This window comes from Rattus norvegicus, chromosome 9, assembly GCF_021556685.1.
Source record: "Rattus norvegicus strain SHRSP/BbbUtx chromosome 9, alternate assembly SHRSP_T2T, whole genome shotgun sequence".
NCBI classification, from domain to species: domain Eukaryota; kingdom Metazoa; phylum Chordata; class Mammalia; order Rodentia; family Muridae; genus Rattus; species Rattus norvegicus.
In genome coordinates this window covers 12,044,404-12,070,552 of record NC_141542.1, presented here as the reverse complement: position 1 = coordinate 12,070,552, position 26,149 = coordinate 12,044,404, and the positions used below count along the sequence as shown (strand labels likewise).

Below are 26,149 nucleotides of genomic sequence, written 5' to 3'. Positions count from 1 at the left end.
GGCCTTCCTTACACTGTATCAAGTATGTGCCTGCATTTTCCTTCTTTTTTAAAAATTTATTTAATGTAGCTGTCTTCAGACACACCAGAAGAGGGCATCGGATTCCACTACAGTTAGTTGTAAGCCACCATGTGGTTGCTCGGAATTGAACTCAAGACCTCTGGAAGATCAGAGGTCTTAACTGCCTACTCTTACTCTTAACTGCAGAGCCATTCCTCCAGACTGGTTCCTATGTTTTCAGTTGTTAATTCTGTACCAGCAGAGAACTAAGTCAGGCAGGATTTTGGTACTGTCATTTCTATGGCACATCACTGGGTTTTCTATGTTTGTCCTACCTCACCAGCCCAAAAGATGAAGGTCGGGCAGCTCTCATTGCCTGAAGGCAACCATGATGAATGGGTACTGTCTTGAGGCTGATTGGGTCTGATTGGAGTACGGCTTTTTGTACAATAAAGATCTGATGGCTTGACCTGGGACTTCAGGTTGATGCAGAGTAGCGGAAGGGATGCAGGGCACTCAAAGAGAAGGCAGGGGCAGGGAACAGAAGGGATCGAAGGAACTGTTAGCAGGAAGTGAGAAACATGGGGAGAGACGGGATGGCAGAGAAATTAGACACTGTCCCAGCAAAAGGCCAAATTATTAGAAGTCTCTGTGTCTTATTTAAACCACAAGTGGTCCATGAAAGCATTTCAATACTCTGATATTCATGATTTTGGTACTTAAGTAGGCTTTGGCATATTATCTACAACCTCTGGCCCTGGGATAAAGCGAAGTCCCCAAAGCACACCTCCTTACTTTGGGAAATGCGTGAGGATTAGCGTGCGTTTCTCAAGAGGCAGTTTGTCCTTTTCCTGTCTGGCTTGTTCTAAGAGCTGTCGTCTCATGATGGTGAAGACGGAGCGAAGCAGTGTTCTCCCGAACACCTTCGTAGTTTCATACCGAGGTAAGCTGTCACAGAACTGCGGCACGTTGCAGTAGCACAACCACCTGTAAGAAGGAGACAAGTTCCATCAGTAGGCCATCACGTCCCAGCTATCCAAAACATCCAGTCGCAAAGACCTTCTAGACAATGAAGATCAGGCGAAGGAACTAGGCCTTCGATGACAACCCGCAGTAGCAGCCAACAAGAGTACTAGCAAGAAGTGAGTGCAGGAAAGGAGCAGCTGGCCCACATGCTGGCCTCTTCCTATTCTGTTGTGCAGAGAGCCTGGAATCCAATACTGCTTTGCCTCTTGACTACCTACACGGACATATTACACTGTTGAGTGCCCACCTTCTTGCCTGTATCACAGAGACAAGTCACAGCTGCTTCACTGGACTCCATGGAATGAGATAGCATGTGTAAGGTACAGAGTACGATTTTTGTTTATGTCAAAATCACAGGCCAGGAGTGATGGCTAAGAACCCCAGCACCATGGATGCTAAAGCAATGAGTACTGAAGAGAGAGTTCAACACTCCTGCACGCCAGCACAGAAGTTTCGGAGGTCCAGTGAATAAAATGGGTACCTACCTCATTGAACACCAAGGAAATATGGCTACCTGGCTGGTTTGCTGAATCTTAGGAAGTCAAAATGTGATATAATCAGATGTGTTGTAAAGTGTAATCCTGTTACTGTTCGTGTAAAGTCAGATTCAAATAGATAGCCTAATTAGAAAACCTATTCTTCTGAAACATCCTATCTTTAAAGAGAGTTGGTAAGCATCTGGAAAATGTACATATCACATCTAACTGGCCTAAAGGACCTTGTCTAATCATAGAGTTGGGAAATGATTTCTTTCTTTAAATTATTTGATAGGTGTAGATATTTTAATAGTATGAAGTACTTAAAAAAATTAAAGTATGTATATAAAGTGGGATTTGAGACGAAGCTCGGGGGCAGAAAGCTTGCTTAGCATGAGCAAGATCCTGGGCTTGATCCCCAGAACTGAAAAGAAATAAATAAATAAGCTATATAAGTGAGAAACAAAAAGGAAAGGCAACAGAGGCATTTCCTCATGTGGCATCACTCAAGGGGAAGTCACTTGCTGCTAAACATAACAGCCAACGTTCATCCCTGGGGCCTAGGCAGTAGAAGGAAAGAACCAATTCCCTCAAGTTGTCCATTGGCCTACAAACACACACACACACACACATACACACACACACACACACACACACACACACACACACACACACGTAATAAAAATAAGTAAAATACTTATACAGCTAGTCATGATGGCATACCCCTTTGCAATATTCAGGTGGCTGAGGAAGAAGGATCATTGAAGTTTGGAGCAAGCCTGGGCTAGCTACATATTAATACTGTGTTCCTCTCAAATATACACAAGCATCTTCATACATATGTGTGCAACAGACACACACACACACACACTTTTCTTTTTTATGATATATGAATAAGTGAATGAATGGATGAATGAATGAATGAACTGTCAAGACAACACCCTCTTACCGCTAAAGCTATAGGAAGAAGATAAAGAGCTTTACGTCTGTTCAAACCCAGTCAGGTGCAAGAAGTAATAAACTTTGACCCTCTGTCGCCTAGGCACACTCTGCAGGCTCAAAGTCAAAACTGCTTTCAGCACTATGGGACAGAAGAGAATCCCAGCTTGCTTGATCTGACCACAGGTCTGCAGAGAGCTGACAACAGGGGCCATCTGATTCAGAAAACTTTCTTCAACACTAATGCTAGTGAATGAAAAGATTCAGAAACCGGCCTTGGATTTCAGTCGACAGATGTGGATTCTGCAACTCCCAGAAATAGCAACAAGCAGAGATCATGGGATCCTCAAAGTGCAGCATTAAGCATAGGAAACCCCATGGGAATGTGTCATTGTGCAAACCATGCTCTTCCAGGCCAGTGCTGCTGTCCAAAAAAACTCAAAGCCTTCCTCCATCCTGTAAGGACACTAACAGGTAAGGTAAAGCAAGGACAGGAATAAGGGGTATGCCGCTGCACACCGCTGTGGCCTCATTCTGTATCTAACCCCATACTGCCCTATGTATGGTGGCAATGGAGCTGTAGTGCGTCTCTCTGCAGGAAGACCTTCATGATCACAGACACCTATAATTCCCCTTATATGGTAGGCTAAGGCATGAGAATGTCAGGTTCAATACCAATTTGAGCTACACAGGGAAGGAGGTAAAGAAAGAAGGAAAAGGCTTGTTGTTTGCTTCCCACCCCACCCCCATATTCTGACACAGTCTTACTGTGTAGTGAGTGTAGCCTGGTTTTGAACTCACAGCAATCCTGTTAGCCCAGACCCCTGAACACTGGGGATAGAAGCATGAGTCACTCCTTGAGAATAAGTGTGTTAGTGTTGTTGCATCTGCCTCGATCCACAATCTTTTCTTCTTTTTAAATTTTATTTTATGTGTGTTAGGACTGTTTAGTCTGTATTTATGTATAGGCACCATAGGTGCCTAGTGCCTGAGGAGGAGCACAGTGTTGGATCCCTTGAAACTGAAGTTACAGGTTGTTATGAGCCACCTAAAATGAGTGCTGGGAAACAAGCACCAGTCCCCTGCAAGAGCAGTGTGTGCTGTTAGCCACTGAGCCATCTCCCCAGATTTACATTCTTTTTTTTTTTTTTTTTTTTGTTCTTTTTTTTCGGAGCTGGGGACCGAACCCAGGGCCTTGCGCTTCCTAGGTAAGCGCTCTACCACTGAGCTAAATCCCCAGCCCCCAGATTTACATTCTTGAAACACTGTGCTACTTCTGCTTCCTGCTCTCAGCTCACTCTTCTCAATAGATAGATAGATAGACAGACAGATAGATAAGATAGACATATATGTATATGTAAATGTATATATGCATATGCATACATATGCATACACATACATACACACACATAGGCATACACACACACACACACACACACACACACACACACACACATATCTCCCTGGCTATCCTGGGATAGGATATATGTATATAGGATATATATATACACATACACACACACACATACATACAGCCACAAGACTAGATAAGACTGATGAAGCTAAGAAGGGCATGCTGACAGGAACCAGATATAGATGTCTCCTGAGAGACACAGCCAGAGCATGTCAAATACAGAGGCGAATGCTAGCAATAAACCATTAAACTGAGAACGGGACCCCTATTAGAGGAATTAGAGAATGGATTGAAGGAGCTGAAGGGGCTTCATAACCCCATAAGAACAACAATGCCAACCAACCAAAGCTCCCAGGGACTAAACCTCTACCCATAGACTGACCCATGGCTCCAGCTGCATATGTAGCAGAAGATGGCCTTGTTGGGCACCAATGGAAGGAGAAGCCCTTGGTCCTGCCAAGGTTGGACCCCCAGTGTAGGGGAATACCAGGGGAGTGGGAAGGGGGAGTGGGTGGGGAGGGGAACACCCTTATAGAAGAAGGGGAGAGGGATGGGATAGGGGACTTATGTCCAGGAAACCGGGAAAGGGAATAACATTTGAAATGCAAATTTTAAAAAAATCCAATTTAAAAAAAGGAGGTGTGGCCTTGTTGGAGTAGGTGTGTCACTGTGGGAGTGGACTTAAGACCCTCATCCTGTTGCCTAGAAGTCAGTCTTCCACTAGCAGCCTTCAGATGAAGATGTTGAACTCTAAGCTCTGCGTGGGAGCATGCCTGCCTAGAAGCTGCCATGCTCCCACCTTGATAATGGACTGAACCTCTGAACCTAGCCCCAATTAAATGTTGTTCTTTAAAAGAAAATTCATGTTCAAGTAATATTTTGTAATAATTTTGAGTTTTACTTATTTATTGAAATAGTAACCCTGTTAACAAAAAAACGAAGCATTATTTAGTATCTGTAGTTCAAAAATTCATCTCTTTTGAAGCCAATCTGGTTGTGTCTCAGCCGTGTTCACGTAGCAAAACGGGAAGAGTATCTGAAGATGACAGGAGACAGCACAGTAACTTCTTATGAAATCATAGTTGGTACAGTGCTTGCCTGGCATGTAGGTCCAGGACACTCCTCCACATTCTGGAAAGCAGACTCGATGGTGCACTTCATAATCCCAAGGCACTTTTAATCACAGTTACTGGGAAGTTTCCACACTGATATAGATAAATGGCAATACTTTTGATAATGAGTAAAAATTGTTTAAATTTTCCTCCTGCTTCAGTCTCCCAAGCACTGGATTAAAAGCATATGCAATAAACAGCTTGCTAATTTCTGGTTTTCAGTGTAGGTAACTAATTACACACATGGCTGCCGTCTGGGCTGCACATCTGTATCTGAGCGGTGCTCGCTTAGGTGTAAAGCGCAGTATAGGTTTGTTGGTTTGCTGGCCTGTTTTGAGACAGGGTCTCTTTGAGTAGCCCTGGATGGCCTGGAACTAGCTATGTAGAACAGGTTGGCCTCAGACTTCAAGATTCACCTACCTCTGCCAGCATTGGGATTAAAAGAGTGGGCCACCACAACTGGCTACATAGTAATTTAAAACCTAAAACACCTTTTCTTTTCCTCATAATAGTAGCAAGCTCTTCTGCTGAACCTGCTTTGCTTATTTTGTATTTTGAGGTGGCGCCTCCTGTAGCTCAGTCTGGTCTTGAACTCCTGACGCTCCCGGGATCACATCCCTGGGACTAAGATTATAGATATGTGCCACCTCAGGTTGCTTTTTACTGTTTTCATTAATGAATAAAGCTTCAGACCTTCATTCATCCCTGAGTCCAGTATTCCCCACAGATAATTCCGTTTGCCTCATTTTCATGGTAATGGTGGTCCGTGCATATGTTCTGTTTTTGTTTTCAAATAGCTCCCAACTTTGCTGTGTTCTTCTCCCTTCATCGAAGGGCATGAGGAGGAAGCAGAGCTGAGTGCATCTACCTTCATTTCCCCCTATTATTAACAGAGGCTCCTGGTCCAGAAGTGAACAGGTCCCAGTGCATACAGGCACCTATGCACCGTCTCTCTGGGCGGGTTTCTCTTCACATGCTTGGCTCCACCTTTGGCGGTCTGTCTGTTGAGTACGCTGAGCACCAAACCTTCCTCCCCTGTCTCTATCATATACTATCCCGACTTCAAAGTCCCCCTCAAATACCAACACTCTAGTCCAACTGTCCATTAGTCTTGTCTATAATACAGCTACACATATTCCAGACAGCACCGGTGGGGGAGGGGGTGAAAACAAAACCCAAAATCTTCCCTGAAACTGGTTTATGCCAGACAGCAATGCAAACGTCCCACAGAATACAACGCCACAGACGAAGAAATTACAGTTTTAGAGCCAAGATAGTAAACGAATTCAGCATTTGCTCAGACTTGTTGAGAAGGAGCTCCGCGATCCTGGGAGGACAATTGCTGGAACTTAAAGAGCATGCGCACGTTGGAGGGGTAGCGGGCAGAGAAGACAGGCTGGACAAAGAGAAGCTGAGAGTCAGGGAAGAGAACACTGGTGTACAGCTGGTGTACAGCTCACAGAAGACAGGGAAAAGTGGGACCAGAGACAAGCCCTGAGCCCACTGAAAGCCCAATTCCTGTTTTTGCTACTCTAAGTTCCTATTAGTGCCACCCATTTCTTGATAGTTCCCAATTGTCACCCTATACTAATTAATTTGGTTTGCTTTTGTTCGGTTGGTTAATTTTGTTTGTTGATTGGTTGGTTTGGTTTTTTAAAGACAGAATTTCTCTGTATAGTTCTGGCTGTCCTGAAACTCATTCAGGCTGTCCCCCAAAGTCAGAGATCTGCCTGCCTTTGCCTCCCCCCAAGTGCTGTGATTAAAGGCATACATCACTACACCGAGCTTCATTTTGTTTTCTAAACTATGGCAATGTCTCATGCTTCTCTTACATTAATTCTCTTTCTTCTCCTTCCACTCTATCCCAAACTCCCTCTTAAAGACTGTGGCCTGAAACTCACACTCCTCCTGTCTCTGCTTCCAGAGTCTTGGGATCACAGATGTACACACACACACACACACACACACACACACGCACGCACACACACGCGCGCCCGCGCACACGCACACGCGCACACGCACATGCACACGCACATGCACACACCTCTTCTTTTATTTTATTTTATTTTTAAAGATGTATGTATTTCATGTATGTGAGTACACTGTTGCTATCTTCAGACACACCAGAAGAGGGCATCGGATCCCCATTACAGATGGTTGTGAGCCACCATGTGGTTGCTGGGAATCAAACTCAGAACCTCTAAAAGAGCAGTCAGTGCTCTTAACCGCTGAACCATCTCTCCAGCCCAACACCTCTTCTTTTAATTATTCACTTTTCTTTTTTGTCCATTTTTTTCTTGATGAAACAATCATTTTCCCCAGTAAGAGCCACAAACACAGGATTGGTGGTCCATACATGTAATCTCAGAATTCATCTGGGCTATACAGTGAATTCAAGGCTACCTGGGCTACACGCACCCTGGCTCAAAGAAGTCCACACCTAGTATCGGTATCATGAAAAGAGATAAAATGGATAGTTCTTCTACTTAAATGAAGATTAATGTAAGTCTTTATATTTTGTATACTGAACATACCAAATTGTTTTCTAATTTATCCTTTATGTCAGTTTATTATGTGACATTGTAACCATTAAAATTAAAACCAAAAAGTTAAATGAAAAAATATAAACTATGTTCTTTTTTTTTTTCCTTTGAGACAGGGCCTTATTATTATATAGCTTTGGTCCAGCTGTATAATATGGAACTTGCTAATGTAATGTGGTCCTGTCAGAGATCTGCTTGCTTCTGCCTCTCAACTGTTGGGATTAAAGGTATGTGCCCCTGGCTCATGTAGATATTTTAAATTACATAGTAGCCACATTGAAGAAATAGAAACTACAAGTTAAATTAACCTCATTTAATTTTATATATCTGAAATACTATCAGAGCTAATAAGAGGGTTCAGTGGGTAGTGGTACTTGCCACCCAACCTGAAGCATGGGCTACATCCCTCTGTATCACACGGTAGAAGGACAGAGCCAATTCCTACAACCTCCATATGCACGGCACGTGGTCTGCGTGAACGGACTCACCATTATAACTGAGCAATGCCCGCTTGCAGAGGCAGAGAGCAAGTTCACGCCTGGAAGGCTGTCTCTGGAGCCAGACTGCAGTACTGGAACTCAGTTACCTTGTATAGTTTTCCTTGTATCCAGAGATGTCATCATTGGGAGACCGTAGTCTCCGCTGAGATGGAGCCTCCAGATGCCAGTAGTTGATGCGGTTCAGAAACATCTTGGCCAGCTCGATTGTTGTCTGCCTCTCCTTTGATGGCAAGTGACTAAACTTGTACTGGACAAAGTTGTTCACACCCTGAAAAGATGGAAAAGCAGCATGTTCGTGAACCTGCGTCACCACACGAACTCTGAACACAACCAGTTACCTCAGTGGTAATTAGCAAAAAAGAAAAAGAAGGGCTGGAGAGATGGCTTGGAAGCTTGGAAGAATTTTTAGGCTCAAAACTAAACATAGCACAGGCCCACAGTGGAACTTGTTATAGCTGCTCCCCGGAGCTCTGTTTAAAGTCAGAGTGTGGGCTGGAGAGATGGCTCCGTGGTTAAGAGCACTGGCTGCTCTTCCAGAGGTCCTGAGTTCAATTCCCAGCAGCCACATGGTGGCTCACGACCATCAGTAATGGGATCTGATGCCCTCTTCTGGTGTGTCTGAAGACAGCTACGGTGTACTTATATACAATAAATAAATAAATCTTTAAAAAAAAAGAAAAAGAAAACACCTTCCCTTTGCTTCAACAGGATCAATACTGCCTGTGGGAAATCTCCCCTCCGGTCACAGTACAAGACGAAAAGAAAAACTCAGAATTATCATCTGTTCCCAGGTCAAACTGGAGCATCAAAGAGGAAATTCACATACAAACATGGGAGGAGTCAAAAACCCCTTAAACAAGTAAATGTGCAGAATGAGGCTCTTGGATAAATGTTTCTGGCTGTGAAATTTTTAAAGGTTTGCTATCTTATCTTTCGCTAAACACCACCTTATCTTTTTTTTTTTTTTTTTTTAAAGATTTATTTATTTATTATATATAAGTACACTATAGCTGTCTTCAGATACACCAGAAGAGGGCATCAGATCTCTTTACAGATGGTTGTGAGCCACCATGTGGTTGCTGGGAATTGAACTCATGACCTCTGGAAGAGCAGTCGGGTGCTCTTAACCGCTGAGCCATCTCTCCAGCCCAACACCACCTTATCTTGAACTCAACACTAAAATGTACACTTTTAATAATGCTCTTGTAGTTTTAGCAAGAATATCAGAGAAAGAAAAGGCACTTAGAAATGTCTACTTTTCCGAGAGAGTTATAGATTGATCTAAATTTTCTACAAAACATACCCATCTCATCACATAAAAGAACAAGAAGTCTAGTTTAGAATCAACAGAAAACATATTCTTAGCCAAGCGGTGGTGACGCATGCCTTTAATCTCAGCACTTGGGAGGCAGAGGCAGGTGGATCTCTGAGTTTGAGGCAAGCCTGATTTGCAAAGAAAGTTCCAGTACAGCCAGGGCTATACAGAGAAACCCTGTCTCAAAAAACCAAAGATGAAGAGGAGGAGGAGAAGGAAGAAAAAAGAAAAGAATGTATTCTTACAGAAAAATCATGTTTTATAATGATGTTCTCTATGACTGAGGTTCTGATCTGTTTAAGCATAGATAAACAAAACTGAATACAGCAAGCCTGAATGCATTCACTTCCTTCTGCTCTTGACTGAATGTGATATGATAAGCTTCCTAGAGTTCCTACCACTATAACTTCCCTGCTAAGAACGACCGTAATCTTGATTATAAACTAAATAAACACCTTTCTCAGAAACTTTTTTTTTAAAATCAGGTATTTTATCACAGCAACAGAAACAAAGCTAGAATTAAGAATTAACTTGCACCCCCACTCAGTCCCAAGTTACAATTTTTTCCACGTCTTTAATGAATTCCCTGTCCTCAATAGGCTTTTTCAGACAGTGCCAAATAAAAGAACAAAGCCTTCATTTTCAGATATCAAAAGCATGAAAAGACATGTTTTATGAGTTCTTACTAACTACACATTCTACTCATTTCTCCCAACATACAGATTGGAGTCTAAGTGCACAACACTCCTAGAAGACAATGCCAGATTATTCATGAACCTGGGCATGCACATGGGACACAGAGTGTCCTAGGTGATCTCTATAGTCTTTGTATGAACGTCTTGGAGCTGGGTGGGGATGGATGCAAGAACTATACAGAACTATGGAAAGAAGCATAAAAGTTCCTCAAGCTAGATTGTAGCTTAATGGTGTATGTTGACTACTGGTTCCAGGTTGGAGCCCAGCAAACAAAAAAGCTGGCAGGGCCCTCAGCCTTAAATTCATGGAAAAGGAGTTCCTCAAAATATGCTTACCTGTTCAATACTGGGCTTTTCAAATGGTGGCTTCTTCTCCAAGGAGCCTTCAACCATAGGCTTTCCTCTTTGTAAAATTGACTTTCTCAAGAGCTGCAAAAAAATCATTTTTTAAAACAAACTTTAGTTTGAAAGGCTTTTTTTATAGTGTGTTTATAGTTATGTGGTTCAGGTTTTGGATTTTTGTGAGACAGGGTCTCCATATGTAGTCCAGGCTGACCTCAAACTCATGGCCCCAAGTTCTTAGCCTCAGGTTCCCAAGTACTAGGACTACAAGTATGTACCATCATATCCAGCACTTAAAATGTACATGTGTGCCCACGTACACACACACACACACACACACACACACACACACACACAAATATATCCCATAGTACATCTATTTCTTCCCTCCCAGGCCCCACCCTACATATGCCTAAGCTTGAAGAGAAGCCATCAACTATATTCTACTTAGTCACATATATGTGTATATATATAAAAGAATTAATACTTAAGTCAAACACTCAAACTCCTAGATACCACAAACTTGCCTTCACGCCTTTGAACAGAACTAGACAACCTCTCAATTCTGAGCAGCCTGGACTACCCTGCCCTGCCCCCCACCCCATACTCAACTTCCCCTTCTCTCCCATTTTTGCTTGCTAGAGATCCAGAGGCCCAGTGAGACTCACTGATGCTACCACAGGTAGGTAAAGCTCTCCGAGTATTAACTACTAGAAAAGGCAGAATCCACTCCGCATACATAAGGCCAAGGACAAGAGCACTGGCTCAGGAGCTTGGAAGGAGCATTCTCTACCTCTGTCCTTTCCTATTTCTTCTCCATCTACAGATGCTGGGTGCATGTTCTCAGTGCCCACAAACCAAATACACTGCTTCTAATTCCAGCCCAAGGATCGAAGGCTCCAAAGAAAAGGGTCCAGAAAAGAGAATGTTTCACCACAAAGCACAATACCTTCTAGAGGGTCCCATAAAAGTTATGGGTATGGACAAGTTACTGATCCTTTCAATGTGCTGTGTAAAGATAAACGCCGTGTGTGCTTGCGATGCTAGACTGATCATGAGTTGGCTTGCAGCTCTGCCTAGAATCCCAGACCTCTGAGGTGGAGGCAGAAGGATCAGAGTCCATCTTAAAACAAAACTAAACAGGATTTATCATGGATTTTAAAAACAAGCAATCCCAATTCCTGTGTTTATTTTTAGAGTTAAATAAGATCTTCTTTCCTAGCTCAGCCCCTTGGGAACTCGATTCACCGAATGTTCAGTTTTTAGTTAAATCCAATGAACCAGGAGACAATGAACCTATTTTTTTCAAATATAAAGGGATAGAGCTAGAAACTGGGCATAACGGCTCATGCTACCATCCCTGCACTCAGGAGGCTGAGTCAGTGAGGACTGCTACAAACTCAAAGCTAGCCCTTGCTATGTAGTGAGTTTCAGGCTAGCCAAAGCTACACAAAAAGATTCTGTTTCAAACAACAACAAAATGATGGGCCTGAACTACACAGAAAGACCTGGTCTAAGGAAAAAAAGAAAAAAGGAATGGTTGAAAGAGAAGAGAGCACGGGTCATCTTGCATTCTGATTTGAGAAGCTAATATATCTGTCCTGCTGTCTGGAGATGAGGGAGAGCAAAGGCCACAGCGCTCCGACCTGGGCCAATGCTTGCTTGCTTGTTCTACTGGCTGCAAGCCACATGGCCAACGGGACGGAAAGCCTGACAGCACCTTGACCTGCAAAGCAGCAAAAGCTGCTGGGGCACTTGCTCCAAGACAAACACCTGCTGTAGCTCTGCAGTCCTTGTTTTCCCTCAAGGAAGATCTGTCTCCAGCAAAGCACGGACAGCAACAGACTGACTCCGGCCCCACAGCCAGGTCCGAGTCGCCGCCCGAGGGGCCTATCCTTCCGATGTCACGTGACTCATTCCCCCACCCACCCCATCCCGCCTGGAATAGTCCAATAGTAACCTAAAACTTTAAAAAATGCATTCTCCTTCTCCGTTCTTAGAAAATGGAAGAAACAAACGAACAAACGACAGTGCCCAGGGAGGGGCGGTTAGTTGGTTTCATAAAGATCTGTATAAACGGCCAGGCACAGGGCAGCAGGAGAACGACTGAAGAAGGAGTTCAGTCAGTTCTGGAAAACACTGAGAGACACCATTGCAAAGACTAATCTAAAAAACAAAAGTGAAGCTGGGTATTGCTGATGGTGGCATACGCCTTTGCTCCCAGAACCTGGGAGGCAGGGCAAGCAGTTCTCTGTGAGTTTGAGGCCAGCCTGGTCTACAGAGTAAGTTCCTGAATAGTCAGGGCTGTTATACAGAGAAACCCTGTCTTGGAAAAAAAAAAAAAGGGAAAAGAAAATATAGACACTAGCACATGTTTCTGGCCGTGCCTTCTGTTTTGATGTGTTTCCTAACATCTTGACAAGGATTGTGCAATAGAGGGTTGGCAAAGAACTCAAAAACAGGTTGGGTTTGTGTGTGTGTGTGTGTGTGTGTGTGTGTGTGTGTGTGTGTGTGTGTGTGTGTGTGTGTGTATTTCCTTATAACATTTTTCCCCCTTATTTTTCTTTGTCTTTTTTTTTTTCCTAAGCTGAGTACCAAACCCAGGGCCTTAAGCACTCTACCACTGAGCTAAATCCCCAACCACCTTACAAGATACTTTTTATGTGTATAAATGCTTTGGCTGCATGTATATATCTGCACGTGTGCATACAAAGGCTAGAAGGTAAATCCTGCATGCTGGAGTCCCAGGCAATTGTGAACATGGATGCTGGGAACTGAACTCAGGGCCTCAGAAAGAGTACAAGAGGCTCTTAACCACTGAGCTATCTCTCCAGCCCTCAGGTCTCTTGTTTTACTTGTCCTTCTGACGGCTCCTTTGAGGTTTTGACAAAGTGTCCCCTGTTATCACGTTGAACAGCTGTGTGAAGGAAGAAAAGGCAGCCCGGGGACAGTCGGATTTCCCCAGACACTTGGGTTCTTCCATAGGCTGAACCTTGATGGCTTCACTGCTATGCCTGCATGCCGCAGCCTCTCCGCCTGGAAAACCCCCTGTCAGGAATGGCTCTTTGCCCACCACACACTTTAACATTGTCAAACCATTCCTAATTATTCGCTTAACATATCCTTGGCTGACATGTGACTCCATAATGGAAGAACTTTGTCTTGTTACAGCTCTGTCCCTCAAGATACCTCTGTGGCATCTCTGATACGGGCTGTGCTAAACACCTGCTTGGTAGATAGAAAGAAATCTATGAGCACGTGTGACTCAAGATGGCCAATTTTGCAGATGCATATGAAGGCATTTTAGAGACTCCTGAAGAAGCAGAGCTGCAGGAACAGAGCTAAGTGCCTTCTACCCACAGAATGGCACTGGGATGACAGGGAAAGAAAAGGCTTTGGAAATGCAAAAATCTCACCTCCCGCTAGCTACAGTGGCCCACAACTGAAATGCTAGCACCTAGATTCTAAGACCTAGAAGGTAGAGGCAGGAAAGTCATTTTAAAGCAAGCCTCAGCGACACAGTATGGCCAGCATGGTCTACATAAGACAAGGGGGCTGGAGAGATGGCTCAGTGGTTAAGAGCAACTTGCTATACTTCTAGAGAACTTGAATTCAGTTCCCAACATCTAGGTTGGACATCCAACGGTTCGCAACCCCCTCTAACTCCAGCTCCAAGGGATCCGACAGCCTCTCTGGCCTTTGTAGGCACCCATATCCATGTGCACATATTCCTACACAGACATACACATATTCACATAATTAAAAATAAAGTAAGTCACCTAAACAGTAATAAGAACTCAACATGATGGTGACAACCTGAGTTAATCCCTGAGAACCCAATGTGGGAAAAACGAAAGTGACTCCCACAAGCTGTTCTCTAATCTCCGCATGTGAGCCATGATGTATATGAGCACACATGTGTGCATGTGCACGCACACAGGTAACTAATTAAATATAAATCAATCAATCAATTAATTAAAATGTTAGGATCTCACCTTGAACAGGTAGAAATAAACTTGTTTGGTATCTGCATCTTCTTCTTTGTGGACGCAGGTAAAGAGGTACTCCACATCCAACACAATTCCCAGGAGTCTGTTCATTTCTTCCTCTGACACATTCTCCAAGTGGGAAACATGAGCAGCTTAGGGTGAGCCCGAGGGAAGAGGTACAAGAAGTGAAGAGACAGTCACAAATATCATCCACAGTAGAACAGAAGGTTATTGCCTAGCATGATGGCACTAACCCGAAATCCCAACCCTTGGCAGGCTGAGACAGGTGGAATACAGAGCCCAAGCAAGCATGAGCTACAGAGCAAGGTGCCGGATACAAAAACATAAAAGAGTGGGGCCATCAAGATGGGTCAACAGATTAACATGCTTGTCACACAGCCTGATAACACAAGTTCGATACCCAGAACCCACAGTGCAAGGAAAGAACAGATTCCTAAACACTGTCCTCTGACCTCCTCACATGTGCCATAGCATGTTCACACACACACACACACACACACACACACACACACACACACACACAAGAGTGATAAGTAGCCCAGCATGGTGGCTGACAGTGCACTGGCTCAGTGGGTGACGGTATAAATATCCAAGATTGACACCCTCAGTTCGGTCTCCTTGTCTCACATTATAGAACGAGAGAACCAACTCCAAACAGCTGTCCTCTGCCTCCACAGACACACTGTAGCGCACACACACAGGCAGGCTCGCACACGTATACATATGCTTCACAGTAAACAAAAATTACAGAGGTCAAAGCAGTCTTTGTAATCTTAATTGAATAAAGCCAGGGGACACATTTGAATTCACAAGCATCAATACTACATCTCTGCATTATCAAATTCAAAAGGAATTGAGCTGGGCACAGTGGACGCCTGCTATCCCAGCATGCAGAATACTGAGGCAGGAGAACTGAGAGTTTAAGAAGAGCCTGGATTACTGAAAAGACTCTGACTCAAAAGGGTCCTGGATTAGGACAAAGTATAATGGTACATACATATGAAAATGCCATCATGAATTCCATCATCTGCATGCTAAGTAAAAACTAGTTATAGTAAGAAGAGCCTCACTGGTGCTCTTGTGTCTGACGTTAGCTGCTGCTAAGAATGAACTAGCTCTACGTTGCCCAGGTTAGCATACCTGTAACCACACATCATGTGTCACCACGCTGAACTCCCCTGTGTCAGATCAATCACTAAAGATTTCCATGCTGAAATTTTATCTTCTGGTGTGGGGGGGGGGGTGTTTGAGACACTGTCCGACTAAGTACCCCTGGCTAGCCTAGAATTCACTATGTAGACCATGTTGGCTCTAAATTCAGAGAGATCTACCTGCTTCTGCTTCTGCCTGGTGTGTGTGTGTGTGTGTGTGTGTGTGAGAGAGAGAGAGAGAGAGAGAGAGAGAGCACTGTTCAGTTTTAGTAGTGAGAAAATGTTTAAAATCCACTCTCTTGGCAGTTTTCAAACATACAATACATAAAGAATCATTTCTTTGACTTTTAAAAGTATTTATTTATTCATTCATTTATTTATTTATTCTTTTGTGTGTATGTTTGCCTGGATATATGTATATACACGATACATCTGCCTGTTACCCAAGGAGTCCAGAAGAGAGGGTCAGATACCCTGGCACTAGTAAACATTTACGAGCTGAGAATTGGACCAGAGTCCTCTAATAGAGCAGACAGTCCTCTGAATGGCTGAGCAATTTCTCCAGCCCCAAGAACCACGTCTTAAAATGCGTGCCTTCTAGGACTGGTGTGGTTTCACAAAACACCAGCCTAGCATGCATGAGTACCTGAATTCAATCCTTAGCAGCTATGTAAACAAAAACAAAAATAGTCTTAAAAAACAAGGAAGCATGACTGCTTACATCAAAAATCTTCCTTAGAGGTTGGGGATTTAGCTCAGTGGTAGAGCACTTGCCTAGCAAGCGCAAGGCCCTGGGTTCGGTCCCCAGCTCCGAAAAAAAAAGAAAAAGGAAAAAAAAAATCTTTAGAAAAGATTCAGGAGGCTGAATAGACTGCTTAGCAGTTAAAAGGACTGATTGCTTTTCCAGGGCCCAGGTTCGATTCCCAGCACCCACATGAAGGTTCATCGCCAACTGTAACTCTAATTCTAGGGGATGTGATGTCTTCTGGCCTCCACAAGCACCAGACACACATGTGGGGCATAGATAGATAGATAGATAGATAGATAGATAGATAGATAGATAGATAGATAGATAGATAGATATAGATATATACACACACATATATATATATAGCAAAATAGCCATACATGTAAAGTAAAAATAAATAAAACTATTTTTTAAGTAATTAGCATTCTTTAGGACTTCATACAACCTGCTTATCAGCGAAGTGTTGCCTTGCAGTTAGAGGGAGCACCCCTGGGTGCTGGCATCAGGGAGGATGCCTGAATGCCTGAGTCCAGAGATAAGCTTAGCATGTTCACTTCTAGCAATCAGCCCCTAAAAACGAGAAGTATGGCATAAATGTGAACCCCGTCCCCCTCCGAGCCATTGATATGTCTGAACAACTTACAAAAGGAGCAAGGAGAATAAGGTAGATGAGTGATCTTAGGTCTCAGAGAGACGTGGGGTGTTTGAGTAAGGCCATGTCTAGACTTCCCCGGGAACAGTCTGGAGTTTAAGAAAATGCAGGCTCTGGAAGGTGAAAAAGAATGAGTGAACCCTGTGACTGATGGGGAGGAAGGTGAGGACAGAGACAGGCCAGCTGTCATTTCAGAATGACTGTCACATTGTCTTAGGAGTCCAATTGGCCTTGCTGGTGGTAGCCTCATGTTTTGGAGATAGGGAGGCTAAAGGCTCCCAATGGACTGACATTTGGAGAAGCTGGGGATGGGAATTAATGAGAGGCACACACATGCATGCAAGAGGCTTAGGCAGGAGAATGATTAGCACAAGGCCAGTCTCAAAAGGCAACAACAACAACAACAGCAACAATGTATTTCTGCAATTTAAATGACAAATATCTTAGCTATTTATCTCCAAAATGAGGTCTGTCCTTGTCTCCCAAAGGCTTCCAACTGACCTCAAGGAAGATCCCATACAGACCTAAGAAAAAGTGACCTAACATTGTTCTACTTCCATGGAGTCTAATTCTGAGCATGTTGTCAAAACTGTATACTTCATACAGTATAGTACATACTATATATTACATATGTATACTACATATGTATATTACATATGTATACTACATACTACATACTATATACCGTATACTACATACTGTATACTACATATGTATACTACATACTACATAGTACATACTGTATACTACATACTGTATACTGCATACTGTATACTGCATACTGTATACTACATATGTATACTACATAAAACATAGTACATACTGTATACTACATACTGTATACTGCATACTGTATACTACATATGTATACTACATACTACATACTGTATACTACATATGTATACTACATACTATATACTGTATACTACATACTGTATATTGCATACTGTATACTGCATACTACATACTGTATACTACACACTGTATACTACATACTGTATACTACATATGTATACCACATACTGTATACCACATACTGTATACCACATACTGTATATCACACACTATATACTACATATGTATACTACATACTGTATACTACACACTGTATACTACATATGTATACTACATACTGTATACTACATATTGTATATTACATACTGTATACTACATATGTATACCACCTATTGTATACCACATACTGTATATCACATACTATATACTACATACTGTATACTGCATACTGTATACTACATATGTATACTACATACTGTAGTAAAATGAACGAATGTCATTTTTTTATTTTTTTTTCTTGGAGACAGGCTTTACCTGTGTAGCCCTGACTATATTGGAACTGGCTCTCTATACCAGGCTGGAATTGAACTGACAGAGATCCACCTGCCTCTGCCTCCTGAATGCTGGAATTGAAGGTCTGTATTCCATGCCCCAATCATTTATTTACTTATTTATCTTTTGGGGAAGACACCATCTCACTATGTAATTCAGGCTGGCCTGGAGCTTGATATGAAGACAAGGCTGGCATCAAACTCACAGAAATCTGCTTGTCTCTGACTCCCAAGTGCTGGGATTAAAAGCGTATACCACCACAGAGCCTTGGAACAGTAATTTTTCTGTCTATAAACATTTGTAATTTGACATCGATGCAAACTATGTACAGCCGTAGAAATAATGGAGATATAATTAGTTCCTTTTCCAGAGTGTTTTTTAATTTATTTTCAAGTCTTACGATGTAGCCCCGACTGTGCTAGAACTTGCTTTGTAGACTGGGCTGGCCTACCAGCCTCAAACTTATGGCAACTCTCCTGCCTCTGTCTCCCAACTGCAGGAATTACAAGCATGCACCTTAATGCCCAGGTTTTGGGGTTGGTTTTTGCCTTTTTTTCCCCCCTTGGCAATGTCTCCCTATGCACTTCATTGCCTTGGCTGGTTTTAACCCTATAGTCCTGCCAAGTCTCAGCCCCTGCTGGATCTGGCTAGGGTGCGCTACTTTAAGATGTGGTGAGTGCTTCCTGTCCCTGAGAGTCTCGTCAGTACTGTAGTCATAATGTGGGAGGGTCTCCTGGCCCTCGCCACTCCCCTTAATGGACGTGTTGTCATAACAGACCATGCTTACAACAGTAATGACTGATGGTGCTCTGTTGCACTAATGGAATGCCTTAGGTGTTGGCCATTACTTTCCACGGATCGTGTACTCTCTAGTACTGCCGACTCCTCTGCCTTCGTTCTGACGTTGCCAGTCTTTGCCCACTGCCTTAAAGGAATTCAGGTAAAATGGTCTGTCATATGCTGTGCAGAGCCTTACAGAGTTTTTAAGGACCTGTGTTTGACTGAATGGATTTGGTAGTATAGAATTTTTAAATTTGGAGGCTGGAGAGATGGCTCTGTGGTTGAGTCCTGGCTGCTCTTCCGGAGGATCTGAGTTCAGTTCCTAGCCAACATGGCAGCTCACAATTGTCTGTTATTATAGTCTGGGTGGGTGGAGTGGTATTCTGACACCTTCTTCTGGTCTCCGTGGCCACTCCAGGCATACACATACATGCATTCAAGTAAAAAAAAAAAAAAAATCATGTGATTAAATAAGTGAATAATGTTTTACTTAATGTTTTTATTTTGATTATTTGGGAATTTCATGCCATACAACCCAATGACAATCAGTTCCCAGTTCCCGAGGTTCATTTCCAGATTTTTGTGACCTACTCCCAAAAAATTAATTAATTAATTAATTAAATTAAAAATTCTTGTTTAGGGCTGAAGAGATGGCTCAGTGGTTAAGAGCACTAACTGCTCTTCCAGAGGTCCTGAGTTCAATTCCCAGCAACCACATGGTGGCTCATAACCATCTATAATGAGATCTGGTGCCGTCTTCTGGCCTGCAGGCATACATGCAGGCAGAACACTATATACATAATAAATAAATAAATAAATATTTTTAAAAAATTCTTGTTTAGAATATGAACTCTATAGTTTGGCATTTCTTTGGCTCTGCCAACTGTATGTCCTAAAAGAACAAAGAAGTGATAGAAAGGAATCTCCCTGAGCACTTTGCTCTTTGGAGAAAGGTTTTTCTGTAGAGCTAAATAGTGGAGCTTGCTATAGAAACCTGGCTGGCTACAAACTCACATAGGTCCTTCTGCCTCTGCCTCCCCAATGCTAGACTAAAAGCAAGTGTGACTGCCCTAGCACTTTAGTGAGGATGTCTCCAAAATTTTAAACAAGCCTCTGAAAAATGTCAGCATCGCTTTTTAAAAAGGGTTTAAAATTATTTCAAACTAAAGAAAACTAAAAATACAGGACAACTACTTATATGTACAAATGTTTAAAGAAGAGGAAAATAGGCTATGAAGGACATTTTTTTGGGTTACCTAAGAAAATTAGGCACGCACACATACTAATATTAACCTTACTGCAATTGTGAACTAAGCAGAAATTAATTACATAAGGATATTGTCCTAATTAAGGTTCCTATTGCCATGATAAACCAGACCAAAAGCAAGATGGGGAAGAAAGGGTTAATTTTAGCTTATTCTCCCACATGTAAAGTCCACAATTAAAGGAAGTCTGGACAGAAACTCAAGCACGGTGGGAACCTGGAGGTGGAACCTGAGTGTATGTGTGTGTGAGTGTGTGTGTGTGTGTGTGTGAGTGTATGTGTGTGAGTGTGTGTGTGAGTGTGTGTGTATGTGTGTGTGTGTATGTGTGTGTATGTGTGTGAGTGTGTGTGTGTGTGTGTGTAAATGTTACAAGTAAAAGGACGTGTGGATTAGTCTTCACCACTGTTCTCGTGACTCTAACGTGACTTTAATTTTATCTTTATAAGACAGGGTTTCTCTGTGTAGCCCTGGCTGACCTAGAACTCTCTCTCTGTCATCCAGTCTGGCCTTCAACTCAGATATCCAACTGGATCTGTCTCTGGAGTACAAGGATTAAAGGTGTGTGCAACCACTTCCTGGATATGATTTTAAGAATTTAAAGTTTAAGTATTTAGAGCAATGAAGAGATGATTCAGCAGTTAAGAGCACTTGATGCTCAGGTAGAGGACCAAGATTCAGTTCCGAGCATCTACATCATGGCCCACAACCATCTAAACCCTAGCTCCAGGGGATCTGATGCAGCCTTCACACCTCCTTAGGTACCACACACATATGGTACACACACAATTAAACTATATAAAACTTTAAAGTTATTTCCAGTTGGGTGTGATAGCACAAACCTTTAATTCCATCATGAAAGAGGTAGAGGCAGGAGACCTCTGTGAGTTCATGGTCAACCTAAGCTACACAGGAAGATCCTTTCTCAAAAATAAAAAAAATAAAGTTATTTCCAAATAATTTTCTAAGGATTGATTTATTACATATAAGTACACTGTAGCTGTCTTCAGACACACCAGAGAGGGCATCAGATCCCATTACAGATGGTTGTGAGCCACCTTGTGGTTGCTGGGATTTGAACTCAGGATCTCTGGAAGAACAGTCAGTGCTCTTAACCGCTGAGCCATCTCTCCAGCCCCTTAAGTTTTATTTTTGCTTGGTGGTTTTTACTTCAATTTTGGTTTGGTTTCCTTCATACTAGCATAGTGCCTGCTTTCCTGAGTGCTGCCAGTGGTTAGAGACAGGGTCAGCCAGCTCTCCAGAGTGCCACATCCAGTGGACAAGATCTGCACAGCCCCTCAGCATCTAGGTAGTACCTGTCAGCTGTGCTGACAAGGGACGTCTTAATGTTTTCTAGTGATAATATGAGCCATGGACATCGACACCGACTCCTGCCACTGCATAACCATAGACTCAGACATGGCCCCCAGTGGCAGCTTGGGCTGGGACCTCACCATGGCCCCAGGCAGCAGGGCTGACCACTCACAATGGGCCACTCCTCTCTACTCTTGATTCTCCAGTTCCATCTCTTCATAATGCTCAAGCTGCCCCACCTCTTTTTCTCTCCCATCCACCATATCCTCTCACTGTGGTGGCATCAACTGCAGGCTGGTCACACCTCTGTCAGATCCCTGAGTGACTTCCTCTATCAACTCTGAGTGGCACATTGGCAAGCAGGTTGTCTATGGTCTGCCTGTGCCATGCACTGGAGGGCCAGTCTGTGGGTGGCGTGGCAATCTTCCGGACTCTGCTTCATCCTTCCACACTGTGTTGCCTGGATTTGACTTGATTTGATTTGATTTGATTTGATTTGATTTGATTTTTATGAGTCCTAGGCATAAAACAGCTTTGGCTGCCAAGCCAGGCATCAAGCTACGATGAACAAAGGACTGTCATCTGTTGAGCACCAATATAAGAACGCCAGCAACAACGAGGTGTCTCTTTGCCCATTACCAGAGGGCGACTGGCTACAGCTTAACTCCTCTGAAACAGTCACCCCTGGCAGTTATGTGCCTCCGTCTCCACTGTGTGTGGAAGGTAGGGTAAAATGGAGAGAAAAAGCACCTCAGGGGTCAGGGGACTGGACATCTTATGATATCTCTCTGGGAGAGTGTTCCTTGATGTCTTTCAATGCTACGTCACAAACACCTGAGAGGCATGAGGTACCTGCCATGTATCTGCTGCTAAGAATTACTGTACAGCTGTTACCTTACAGGGGACCCATAGCTCCTGGTCACTGTGTGCTGTGACCCTTGCTAAGTTCTACTATGTATACTTACTCGGACTTCTCAAGGCTAGTCTGTCAATTCTTTTGAGGCCTGCAGAACTGGAAGCAAATGTGTCCCTGGTCCTTTGTACCACAAGCAAGCACAAAGCAACCAATTTGAAAGCAGCACAAATCAGTTTGTTGTAGTCAGTTTGGGGTCTTTAGTTTGTTAGTTTTGCCTTCTGAAAGGGGCCTCATCATGTAACTCTCGCTGGTCTAGAACTTAATAAGTAGGCCTAGATGGACTTGAACTCATGGAGACCTACTTGCTCATACCTCCTGAGCACTGGGATTAAAGTCATGTGCCAACATACAGCCTAGAAATCCATTTTTCTCTTTAGCTAGAAGAGGTAAAATCAATGCCCACAAAGGTTAGAAAATCAGCACCTGCAAAGAAAACTGTTAGCATACTAATGGGCAAAAAGATGATCATTTAAAGACTGTTTCTCTTCCATAATCACAAATTTGAAATGGGAAAAAGGAAACCTAAGAATCAGCGCCCATTAGAGGATGGCGATCAATGGTGGTAGTTAATGGGAACTCAGCGGAACCAGCTTTTAGATGTAGTGTCCCCACAACCACACAGAGAGTGGTAAAGGGAAGTGAGTAGGCCCAGAGCTTCAACACTTGTGGGACGGGGAAGGTTCAAGCAACCCAGGCCAACCTACACTGTATAAAACCTGTTTTAAACTAAGACAAAACAACAAACAACAAACAACAAACCAACAGTAAACATCAAGGTACAGGAAGAGGTAGCTAAGGAGCCCTGAGGAGGTGGCTCCTATGGTTAAGGGTTTCACAACAGCCTGGACCCAAGGCTTTTAGGCAGCAAAAAAAAAAAAAAAAAAAAAAAAAAACAGAAACAAAAGAGCCCTCATCTCAGTAATGGGAAGGTGAGGATTCTCTTCTCCTCTTCTTACATACGCAAACACACACAGGCACATAAACACAATAAATATATATTTGAAATAAGAAAGAAAACCCACTATGGCTATAACTCGGTGTGGAGTGTACAGGGCTTGCTCCAGGCTTCTGAGGCCATGTCCCCTAGCTATAAAAAAGGTAAAAAAGAAATAGACAAAGTCTACTTTACCCATACCTTTAACTCAATTTATCTCAAATGATTACTGCTGCCACATACTCCATATCTGAAAAAGAATGGAGCCAATAGGCTCACAGGCTTCAATACTTGGTAGAATGGCTTGGGAAGAAATAGGTGATGTGGCATTGTTAGAGGAAGAATGTCACTGGGGGTGGGCTTGAGGTTTCAGAAGACATTCTACCTTCTCCTTGCAAATCCACGTGAGCTCTCAGCTGTTCCTGCAGCTGTGCCTTTGCTCCGATAGTATGGTGTCTAACCCTCCCAAACTGTAAGCTTTCTTTAACGTTGCCTTGGTCATAGTGTTTTTATCTGAGCAATAGAAAGTAATGAAGACAACTAGTTTACATTTGCTTGAGGAAGTCCATCTTCAGAATTAGTATTCATTTTATACCTGAAAACCTATCAGTGAGCCACATTTAAAGCACTGTTAGTCATACAGGGCCCAGTTCAGATTTAAACACTGTACTCAGAGAGCCTACGCTATGAAACCACATCTGTAAGTCAATGCTACTCAATAGAGCTTCTCTCTCTCTCTCTCTCTCTCTCTCTCTCTCTCTCTCTCTCTCTCTCCCTCTCTCTCTGCCACTCTCTCTCAGACTCCCTCTGCCCTCCCCCTCAAATATTATTGAATTTAAAACTATTTACCAGTAAAGGAATAAACTCAATTCTACCCAAGAAATTAAATATATCCTAAAGTGCAAGCAACGGTCAGCCTTTCATCACAGTTCAGAAAAGCAAGAGTTGATATCTGTGATCACACACAGGGAAAATCCAACAGATCTCCAAAAGCGCCTTTATTTCCTCTACAAGCTCTGGCATTGTTAGGCTTGGGAGGACAAGAATTCCCTGGTGAAAAACAAAAGAAAGGCATGAGGTATGGGCAACCAGATCTGAAGCTAGGGAGGCAACCTTCAGGAAAAAAGTACTGTACAGAATTAGAACCCAAGTTTCCTGATCTAGTCTGTAACCCTGAGATCCTGAAACCTGCACACAGGCTGGGCTCACTTCTAGTAGAGCTGAAACTCAAAGCTGGCTGGTTATGATAGTGTACACTTTTAATCCCTGAATTGGGGAAGAGGTAAGAAAACCAGAAAGAAGTTCAAGGCCTTCCAACATTACATTAGACTCCAGTTCAACCAAAAAAAAAAAAAAAAAAAAACCTTATTATGTCTTATTCTTCAAAAATCAAAAGCCCCCAGGACTGTAGTATCTGTCTTTTTACTAGTAGGAGTTGAAGAGCATTGTGATTACAAAACAAGATGTTAGAAGCAATCTCTACTTTCCTTAGAAAGTAGATAGACTAAAAAGATGAACATAATATACAATAACAAAGAATTGTCATTTGCACTGAAAATGTCCACTGAAGCTGATGACACTGATCCCTGAAACAGTTAAAAACAAGTCAAAAAGCAAGCGTCATCATCAACATAATCCCAGCATCACTGGCACATGCTTGCAATGTCAGAATGGGGAGGCGGAGACCTCGAATTCCTGGGTATCCCAGAGACCCTATCTCAAGAAAGGAAGATAGTTCTGGGGTGGGGACACACGCCTGCAATCCCAGTACTCTAGAGGCAGAGGCAGGCAGAGCTTTGGAAGATTCCAGGCTGGCCAGGACTATAAAAGGTGACTATGTCTCCAAAAACAAGCAAATAAAAGAAGCAAAGTAAACCAGGCTGATCGGACCTCCACATACATGCACACCTCCACACTCACACACACAAAGCTTCCGTACAGAACTGAAGGCTGGGAAGATGACTGAGAAGTTAAGATCCATTCCCAGCATCCACAGCAGCTCATAACTGACTGTAACTCCAGTTCCAGATCTGATGTCCTCCTCTGGTCTCTGAGGCTCCATGCACATAAATACACACATGAAGGTAAAACACTCATACACATAAAATAAAAATAAATTTATTTAAATAAAGCAAAACTGATGGCTCATCACTAGTGGGGTCCGAGCCTTTGCAGCGGACAGAACAATAAACTCCAAAACAAAAATTCCAGCTATACTTGGTCACATGGTGTTATCTCTTGCTTTCTGGTCTTAAAAACTGGCTTCTGCATAAATGCACAGCTTTCAATAAATGTTTTGTTTAGTCAGGACAGAGTCTCAGCATGCAGCTCTGATAGCCCAGGCTGGTCTCAAACTCACAAAGATCCACTTGCCTCTGCCATGTGATGCTGGCATCAAGATTGTGTCCCCTCTTTCAGACCATCTTCCTTTGTTGTTGTTGTTGGTTTTTTTGTTTGTTTGTTTGTTTTTTTTTTTTTTTTTGGTTCTTTTTTTTTTTTCGGAGCTGGGGACCGAACCCAGGGCCTTGCACTTCCTAGGTAAGCGCTCTACCACTGAGCTAAATCCCCAGCCCCATTGTTGTTGTTTTAAAGGCATACACTCCTCCTTTTCCCAGAGATAATATCTCTCAGTGGACCTGAAGTTGCACTGTTTCAGCTAGGCTGGCTGACTGG

At 42.9% G+C, this 26,149-nt stretch overlaps 1 protein-coding gene across 3 annotated transcripts in view; it reads right to left on the bottom strand.

Moving 5' to 3' along the window:
• Kat2b (lysine acetyltransferase 2B) overlaps positions 1–26,149 on the bottom strand; it is a 111,026-nt gene that overhangs the window by 37,125 nt on the left and 47,752 nt on the right. For all 3 annotated transcript variants that reach the window (XR_015628505.1, XR_015628504.1, NM_001024252.2), the window contains 4 exon segments: positions 14,358–14,503; positions 10,357–10,449; positions 8,097–8,278; positions 796–987 (listed from right to left, as the gene is read on the bottom strand). Coding sequence is in view for 1 of the 3 variants with exons in the window: in NM_001024252.2 (NP_001019423.2) it covers positions 796–987; positions 8,097–8,278; positions 10,357–10,449; positions 14,358–14,503 (613 nt within the window). In the remaining 2 variants the exon portion in view is untranslated.